This window comes from Salmo salar, chromosome ssa18, assembly GCF_905237065.1.
Source record: "Salmo salar chromosome ssa18, Ssal_v3.1, whole genome shotgun sequence".
Lineage (NCBI taxonomy): Eukaryota > Metazoa > Chordata > Actinopteri > Salmoniformes > Salmonidae > Salmo > Salmo salar.
In genome coordinates, this window is record NC_059459.1 from 11,136,424 (window position 1) to 11,146,179 (window position 9,756).

At 42.4% G+C, this 9,756-nt stretch overlaps 1 protein-coding gene across 1 annotated transcript; it reads right to left on the reverse strand.

Annotated features, from left to right (window-relative positions):
• Positions 1 to 4,825: 4,825 nt before the first annotated feature.
• On the reverse strand, positions 4,826 to 9,404 carry calm2a (calmodulin 2a (phosphorylase kinase, delta)). Its single transcript, NM_001139713.1, is given in 6 exon segments — positions 4,826 to 5,454; positions 5,545 to 5,680; positions 5,761 to 5,867; positions 5,948 to 6,091; positions 8,367 to 8,397; positions 9,341 to 9,404. Coding segments are annotated over 6 exon segments (450 nt in total). The 5' UTR covers positions 9,344 to 9,404; the 3' UTR covers positions 4,826 to 5,425.
• Positions 9,405 to 9,756: the final 352 nt, after the last annotated feature.

The following is a 9,756-nucleotide window of genomic DNA, read 5'->3' on the forward strand; positions in this document are numbered from 1 at the left end:
TTTAAGATGTTGATAATGACACAAATGAATATTGTCATAGTTACTGTGACAGTGTTTCCTTTGTAACGTCACACAGGCCTACTGCACGACCAGGTTAGAAATGTGTCATAAATGGTTTTCTAGTGGTATGTCACAATAGGATAATATATTATGGTGTTACAATCATCTTTAGGCTACTTTTTGGTAGGTTAGTTGTAATCCCACCTGGATCTTTAAATAAGTGTGAATGGCTGCGTTTAGACAGTCAGCCCAATTCTGATCTGTTTTTCACGAATTGGTATTTTGACCAATCAGATCAGCTCTGAAAAAGATCTGATGTGATTGGTCAAAACACCAACTAGTGAAAAACAGATCAGAATTGGGTTGCCTGTCTAAACGCAGCCACAGAGTATCAGTGAGAATGAGTGGTATGCAGCTATTACTAGATGCATAGCACACTTCTACCCAACAAACTTGGGTGGTCATATAGACACATCATGTATGGATGAAAACCCTTCATCAAGTAAAGTTAGTAGTCCTTATTAGACATTATATCAGATTTCTTCTCAGAGGGTTATGGCCAGGTTCAATAACTCAAGTAAGGGGCCCCTATATTATAAGCACTTGTCTCTAGTGGCCTAGTCCAAACTCTCTTCGCCTCATAGCACATACAGCTGAGTGATATGCAGTGTAAGTGCTGTGCAACACACTATGAACCAGAACTAAAAAACATATTCTAGACTGGAGAGCCTGCTAAGATATTTGTGGGAGCAGTAGCAAAATGTTTTGCCCCTTTGCTAAGCTACATGGAGCATATGATTTCAAGTAGCCAGGAATTCATGTTTACACTGCTTTGGCAAGGGAGTCTCATGTCACGTTTCAAGTTTCCTGTTTTTCATGTCACATGCACAAGTACAGTGAAAGGCCTTTATTGCAAGCTCTAACCCCAACGGTGCATTAATCAATAACAATGTAAGACTAAAAATAACAAGCTAGAACAAAAACACACAATAAGAAATCATAGAAGAAATAAGAAGAACATGATTAAGTAAGTAAACATACTATATACAGGGTCAGTTCCAGTAAAATATTTACAATGTGCAGGGATACTGGATCAATAGAGGTAGATAAATATAGAGGTAAGGTGACTAGGCATCAGGATATATGATAACCAGAGTAGCAGCCACCTATATGATGATTGTATGTGAGTGCGTGTGTGTAGAGTCAGTATAAATGTATGTGCGTTTTATGTGTGTGTGTCGGCAAATTATAGAGTGAGTGTTTGTATGTGTGTTGGAGTATCAGTGTGCATAGCGTGTAGGGCCCTGTGAGTGTATAGATGTAATCCCTGTGAGTGTATAGATGTAATCGGCGTGAAATGGCTAGCTATTTAGCGATGCGTGCTAATAGCGTTTCAATCGGTGATGTCACACGCTCTGAGACCTTGACGTAGCTGATTTCCCTTGCACTGCAAGGGTCGCGGCTTTTGTGGGGCGAAAGATAACGATGCTTTGAAGGTGACTATTGTCACTGGGGCGAGGGGAGGGACGCAAGCAACACTGATACATAGAGACAGTGCAAAATCAAGAATAAAATACAAAGGTCAACTCAGATAGTCCGTGTAGCTATTTAGTTAGCTATTTAGCAGTCTTATGGCATGGGGATAGAAGCTGTTCAGGAGCTTGTTGGTGTCAGACTTGATACGCCGGTAACCGCTTGCCGTGCGGTAGCAGAGAGAACAGTCTATAGCTTGGGTGGTTGGAGTCTTTAATGATTTTCCAGGCCTTCCTTCAACAACACCTGATATAGATGTCCTGGATGGCAGGGAGCTCGGCCCCAGTGATGTTATTCGGCAGTCCACACCATCCTCTGTAGCGCCATGCGATCGAGGGCGGTGCTATTGCCATACCAAACAGTGACGCAGCCAGTCAAGATGCTCTCAATGGTACAGCCTTAGAACTTCAGAACTTGTGTGTGATTTGGACACCGAGGAACTTGAAGCTCTCGACCAGCAGATCCCGTCGAGGTGGATGATGGTGTTGTAGTCGTGAGTGAATAGGGAGTACAGGAGGGGACTAAGTACACACCCCTGTGGGGTCCCCGTGTTGAGGGTCAGTGTGGCGGAGGTGACGTTGCCTACCCTCACCACTTGGGGTTGGCCCGTCAGAAAGTCCAGGATCCAGTTGCAGAGGGAAGTGTTCAGTCCCAAGGTCCTAAGCTTGGTGACGAGCTTGGAGGGGACAATGGTGTTGAACGCTGAGATGTAGCCAATGCAACAGCATTGTCATATAGGTATTGCTCTTATCTAGGTGGTTGAGGGCAGTGTGGAGTGCAATTGAGATGGCGTTGTCTATGGATCTGTTGGGGCAGTATGCAAATTGGAGTGGGTTTAGGGTGTCTGGAATGATGGAGTTGGTGTGTGCCATAACCAGCCTCTCAAAGCACTTACGGATGCTACAGGACGGAAGTCATTGTGGCATGAAGCCTTAGAGTTCTTGGGGACAGGAATGATGGTGGTCATCTTAAAACATGGGGATTACAGACTGGGACAAGGAGAGGTTGAACATTTCCATGAAAATTGGCAGCCGTTCTGCGTATGCTCTGGGAATGCACCCTGGAATATCATCGGGCCCGCGGCAGTGGCGGTCGGTGCTGTTTTACGATAAGGGAGGATGATATATATATATATTTTTTTTTTTATGAGCATGACCTTATTTCTATATCAGCATATTGGATGACTGTCAATTGATAGGTTTAGACATGAGTCATAGACTGTTCTCTCTGCTACCGCATGGGAAGCGGTACCGGAGTGCCAAGTCTAGGTCCAAAAGGCTCCTTAACAGATTCTACCCCCAAGACATAAGACTGCTGAACAATTAATCATATGGCCATCTGGACTATTTACATTTTTCAACAGAATCGGCATAGTGAATACACTGCTGATCACACGCAAACACAGTTCACTTTCATAGCAGCCACTTAAAAACAGCATGATCACGTTTCTCGTTGAATATATAATTCTCAACTATCTATGCACTCTCACCTTTTCCCTTCGATTGTGGACTTCAGTGCACAACACATCAGCTGTCTGTGACCAGTCGAAAAAACCTTTCCAAACCTTAGTACTTGGTATTTTAATATCATGACCGCTAACAGACACACACAGCCTACATGATTGTCACGTCATAGTCAACATACTAGAACTAGAGTTCCAGTGTTGGCTATCCATAGCCAGCTAACTAGCTCAGTATCCCACTATGTTTGAGCCTGGTGTTTGAGTAGGCTTAACTAGATAGCTGCATTCACTAGCTAAGTGAAAGTTTTAAAAAATACAACCAAGCTCTATCTCACTTCTCTTGAATTTTTCACAACTGCTCAACTACTGTCTTTCTCTTTGAGTCAACTACTCACCACACTTTATGCACTGCAGTGCTAGCTAGCTGTAGCTAATGCTTTCAGTACTAGATTCATTATCTGATCCTTTGATTAGGACATGTCAGTTCATGCTGCAAGAACTCACACTGCAACGTCCTCCTGAAGTTGTCATAATTACTATGTAAGTCTATGGAAGTGGGTGAGAACCAGGTTTTGTATTGAAGTCAATATACCCAGAGGAGGACGGAAGCTAGATGTCCTCCGGCTACACCATGGTGCTACCCTACAGAGTGCTGCTGAGGCTAATGTAGACCTTTATTGCAAAACAGTGTATTTTAATCAATTATTTGGTGACGTGATTATATTTAGTATATTATCTAAAAAGGTTAACTTTAATGTTTCATTTTTAATGAAATTCACTTTATGAAATCCCCTTTCTCCTCTGAGGAGCCTTCATTTGTCCGCGGCCTTGGGGGTATTGACCTGATTAGACTTAACTTTGGCCTGAGAGAGCAAGATCACCAGCACAATGTTGTCATGTGAGACTAAAAAAGGAACACACATGATCCAATGTTTAATCTTGTCAAATCTGTCACAAGACCATTTGCATCACATTAAACTGTGTATAACAAGTCACACATTCAACACCTTACTGAGAAGGAAAAACAAGTTTATGATCATTGTTAGAGCTGTTCACCATATAGCCTCAAGGTGAGAAACAGGTGTCAAATGCATGTGTGTACTTCATTTGTCAACTACACACATTGGTCATAATACATGGGGTTCATCAAAAGTATGTTGAGTAATCCTATTGCCTTGCTGGCAAAGAGCAACTTTTCCAGGCCCACTTGTCAAAGTGCTGTATGGCAGTTCCTGATTGACCGTTAATAGCTAGAATTTCAGTGTCACCATGCAGGGTGACAGGGGTACAGAGGATCAAGAAGCACAGGTGAGTTCCACAATAAAGAGCTTTATTTCATCTTCAAGCTTAGCATCTCTGCAAATGAACAAATTCAACAAATGAGCACTGTTCCATTTACAGCCTTAGTGTGCCGACATGCATACCTGCAATTCAGGCATCTTGTGATGCAGACTTGTGCCAAAGACACGAGGCAGTCAGCTTCTGCCTAGTACCAAGCCAATAAGATCAGATAATGCAGCCAGTTAGCAAAAGACCTGGACAGTAAATTGGTAGTCTAATGAGTAATATTCACAATATAATCCTTTGATCCACCAAATCCATTTATTTTTAGTGGACTACAAATTTGATCAGAGCTTAGCTGAATGTTAAGAGGCATTGGCTGATCCATTCTGTGCTCGTGGAATTTACCTGGTCACTTCAGCAAATATCTTCCATATCAAGTCCTATGCAAACTAAATGTTTATTAAAACAAGCAGCTTTCCTTTATACAAAAAGTTTACTACACAAAAGGCAACAATCCATTACGGTTGAGAAAAGACAATTTTCAAATCTGGGTAAATTGTAAATTTTATTGGAAAACAAAAATATACAACTTGGAATGGATTATTTGAAGCATGGCCAAAGGCCATAAAAAAGTAGTGAGTAAAACATTAAAAAGCATAGTAAGATTAAAACAAAGTTGTTTTCTGGTAAAGAACAGCAGATACAAAAAGAGTTTAAGTGTACCTAGAAGATACACCTGTGTAGTTTTTTTTTAAATAATTTTCTTTGCAGTAGTGCAATGCTGAGAGATTTCCATATACACTTTGTCCATAGTCCATGCAGAGTTACTCCTCTAGGGCATTTCCATGGCAACATAGCTGCCCCAAGTGACAGGTCACCAATGTTGCCACGCGTCAAGAACAGAGCCGACGTGACGTGAAGATTAAGCGCTCTCCAACCCCTGGGGCTGCGACAGGCACCCGTTTGTACAACCACACCGTCACTCCAAAACACGAGGACAGCAAAAGAAAGGGACATGGGGACTCAGAGCCTATGCAGTTTACATGCAGTTCCTTTGGACAGCAGGGAGGGGGGATATTAAGATTTTACAGATAAATTCCACAGAAGAAAAAAAAGGCAAGTTATTTATACATCTGTACAAGGCCTTCACTTCGCCGTCATCATTTGTACGAACTCTGCAAGGGAGAGAAATAAAAAGCCAATGTTACTCTTCCGATGTCCAAAAGTGGGTTCTTCAATCTGTTAAAGTCATATTTTGTACCAACCTTCATAATTGACCTGGCCATCTCCATCAATGTCTGCTTCTCGGATCATCTCGTCAACTTCCTCGTCGGTCAGCTTCTCCCCAAGGTTCGTCATCACATGGCGCAGCTCAGCAGCACTGATGTAACCGTTCCCATCCTAGAGCAGAGCACACGCTGGTTGAAGAGCACTACCCCACACCAAAACGTTGTCAGGATGAATGCAGATGGGAGTGTTACCTTGTCAAAGACGCGGAACGCTTCTCGGATCTCCTCCTCGCTGTCTGTGTCCTTCATCTTCCTTGCCATCATGGTCAGGAACTCTGGGAAGTCTATCGTTCCATTACCTGGAGAGAGAACAGACAGGCTTAAAGAATATGTTGTGTGTAGTGCCATAAGAGGTGTCGCGTCAGAGCTGGCTCCTCACCATCAGCGTCCACCTCGTTGATCATGTCCTGCAGCTCAGCCTCTGTGGGGTTCTGGCCCAGAGAGCGCATCACGGTTCCCAGCTCTTTGGTGGTGATGGTGCCGTCACCATCCTTATCAAAGAGCGAGAAAGCCTCTTTGAACTCTGCAGAGAGTGAAACAAACATTGAGGTCCCCTGTTGGCAGTTCAAGAGGAAGACGTGACACCTGTGATACAGGAAACCCAAAAAGACCAGTTGCAAAAAAAAATTATACAATTAAAATAAAAAAGTGGCACTATTAAACTCAACATTACCAGGGAGAATTTTCAGAATATCAACTCCTTGACAATACTCTGCATCAATACACTCCACCCTGAACCCTGTCAGCGCAACACCCAAAATGTAATACATCACTCATGTTCCAGATGACAAACCAGCTAGCTGCATTACCATAAGCATTTGGGTGTTCCAACACCAACTGCTCCGTTTGTTTAAACACAAAGGACAGACGGCATGAACAAACAGCAAAGTCAGGGTAGGAAGCAGAATGAATGACAAGCTGTTTGCCAGGAGCCTTGTTGAGCAGTTGTGGCATGCAGCAGCTTGTCAGAGTCATGAAAACCAAGACGTGGCCTGCAGCTGAAAGTACTTTGCGATAGAGGAAATTCCTTTGTTGCAGGGGTACTGTGTAATAAATACAGTCTGCCACTGTGAAGAAACCCTTATGGGTCTACAAACAAAAACACCCTAATTGCCTGCACTATACCAAACAGAAGAGAAAAAAATCCTAAAAGTTAGTAAGTCCTTTGAAATACACGGTACAAGACAGTATCTCAGGGGACACTAGCCTACAAATGACAATTTTCAAATGATGCTCTAGGTAAGCAGCATGTCAGCAAACACCATGAACCAGGATTTAGACTGAAAACTTACACCAATAGGGATGTTAGTGGTTAAGCGCTGAAAAATACATTTGACCAGGCATGCTTATCAGTCTATAGGTTATTTTTCATAATTGTGGAATTAAATTGGCACATGTGTATTTGTTAGTCATCATGCATTTTGTTTACCACACGCAAACAGAGCCTAGTTTGAAGAGGAAGCGCGAGTGTAGCTCCTTAAAAAGCCTACTGTGGTGAAGTCTGCTTTTGTAAGCCCAGTCATAACATTTATAATTATTTGTTGTGTAATCGCGTGTTAACTTGTGGCCACAATTATAAAGGACCCATTTTTACTTCTCAATGTCAACTCGTAAAGCACGCCTCCTAGTCGAATGCACAGGCTATAGCCAGCCTACCATCAACTGTCAGCACGTCACCCACCACTCTACAATGGTCAGCCCGAGGCAGTAGATTCATTTAAAACCTGAACATGTTTTATTTCAAATAATGAAGCGTCTTAAGTTGCAAAAATCCATCCATAGAAACAATGTAAAGACTTCCTCATGCCACTAACCAGCATTTTTGTCCTGTTATTGGTTTTCATAGCAACTTTCCTAGTCATTAGAAACCCATCATAGTTGCTATTAGATTTCCTCTTCCATAGACTCAGCTGTTAGTGCTAGCATTATTCACACTTTAGACCAGGGTTCCACAAATAGCATTTTTTGGCAATGTTTGAAATTGACAAATTCCATGTTCAATAATAGGCTATAGCCTTCACTGTAAAACAATAGCCAGCCCGTTTCCATTAAGCTCGGAACGAAAAGTGTAGTACTTGCATGCATAGTATCAGAGGGGAAGACGAAAAGGGAGAGGTTGACTAAACAGTCGTTTTCTACAGCCTTATTTTGGGCCTAAGCAGTTAACAGTAAAATTAACCAAAATGTGCTTCTTTACACCACTATGAAATAAATCTGTCAGCATTTTCTGAACGCTGAAGCCCAAAACAGGTGTCATGTCAACTTAAGTGGCTAGTGAAGTGAAAACCACTACAACCGACGCATGACGTCCCCATGATTCATCACTATCCTGGAGGGGAGCCACTACAGGGAAATCTTTCAGACAAAACGAGTTTAAATTCCTCGATACCGGCATTTATGGTAAGAGTTTTTTTACTGGCAAAAAAAAGGCATTCCTGTCAGCATTCCTGTCACTAACTAGCTAACCGCATTCCATTCAACAACGAGAGGACACACCCATGTCAAAGGCTGCCGCCAGCACAGTCTGGCAGTTGATCAAGGCATAGGCCCTTATGATCACTTTCTGATTAGATCATTTGTGACATGGAAACCATAAAAATGCAAAGTGTAGTGTGTCACTTTCCATGAGTGAGTCCTGTAGACTAGGGTTTAAGGCTTGTCTAATTCTTGTTTTATGACCAGCTTGTCCAACGAAAGCCTTAAAAGGCAAAAATATAAATCCAACGCCGGGTAGGTGGGGGGAGCCACAGTGGGCCACGTGTCAGGGTAGGGACCAGAAGAATACAATGCTGTCTTACCGGCAATCTGCTCCTCTGTTAGCTGATCAGCCTGGGGGTGGAGAGGAGAGGGAATTTAAAACTGGGCCACATGTGAAGTAGCTAAGACAAGTTGACTACTGAGTCAACCTTAACGTTAGCTCTATGGGAAGCCAGCAACTGGCCATCCACGAAGTTATCCAGCAGGTCTATGTATAGTCACATTAGCCAACATTCAGAAATGCATATAGCTACTGCTAGCTATGAAGCTAGCTCGTAGCTAACTCAAATTACCCATCCAGTTTGCTACCCAATGCCAGAAGTAACCTTCAACCATAGATTAACATGAGCTATACTTCAACCCTTGAGTGGCTGGGTTAGTAGTTAGCCAACTAGCTATGAACAATTCTGGAAATGAGGTAAAATAAACAAGTTTCTCTCCCGACTTGCGAGAGCATCACCAAGACTAAGGTTCACAGCAACATTAGCTAGCGTTACTTTAGCTACGTAGATGTTCTATCGGCCGTGAACCATATAGCTGCGGTAACTGTTAGTCAGCTAGTTACTGTAGCTAACATCTCAAGTAGTTCGCATGTTAGCCAGGTACCCCCATTTGACCTAGCCAGGTCGCTCTCGTTTTGATGCCTACAGAATGTTGATTACATTGTAAATGAAAGCATTAGCTAACTACAGTAATTTGCCAAACTATCCGAAAATTGGCGGTAATCTTTGCAAACGTTAAGTCTTGCCAGTAAACTTTAACTAGTTAGCTAGCTAATATAACAATCAACATTGTCCCGTGACTACCACAGTTTGTATAATACTGCACGAGATTAGATTTTTGTTGGTAACTGACTCACGACAACGCGGGTACCTATTAATGTCCGCGGCGACAAAACAAGGTTTGCCCATTCAAACGCAGTATGGCTGTCAAGCAACCACTCATTTGTCGAGAAAAAGACGTAAGGAGAAATGCTGAACCATAAACGAGAAAAATTGGAATTTGCTTCACTTACCATTGCGATATACCTTGTAACAGCGAGATATAGCAAATAATTTTTAGTCGCTAAACTTGCAACCTCACCGAACGCACTGTCTTGCAGACAGTTTGACGCGCCTTTAACGGTTGTTCTTTAACTCCTCCCCCATTTGCTATCCCTCCGCCAACTTCGTTTCTCGTCATTTACTCAATTAGCAAAATCACGCATTTATTAGCATTCAAAAATGATATGAAATGTAAAATTACCTCACCTCTGTAAATATTTCCCCGACATTAATTTATAGCCCATATCTAAACAAAAAAGTGCCTGTAGCAGATTGAACTAGCTAAGTGCGCATGTATACTTTCTGCTAGTCAGTGAAAAAGTACAAGACGTAGTTGGATGAAATAGCTAGCTCTGATTGGTGTGTTTGTACCTGCAATGCGTCACTG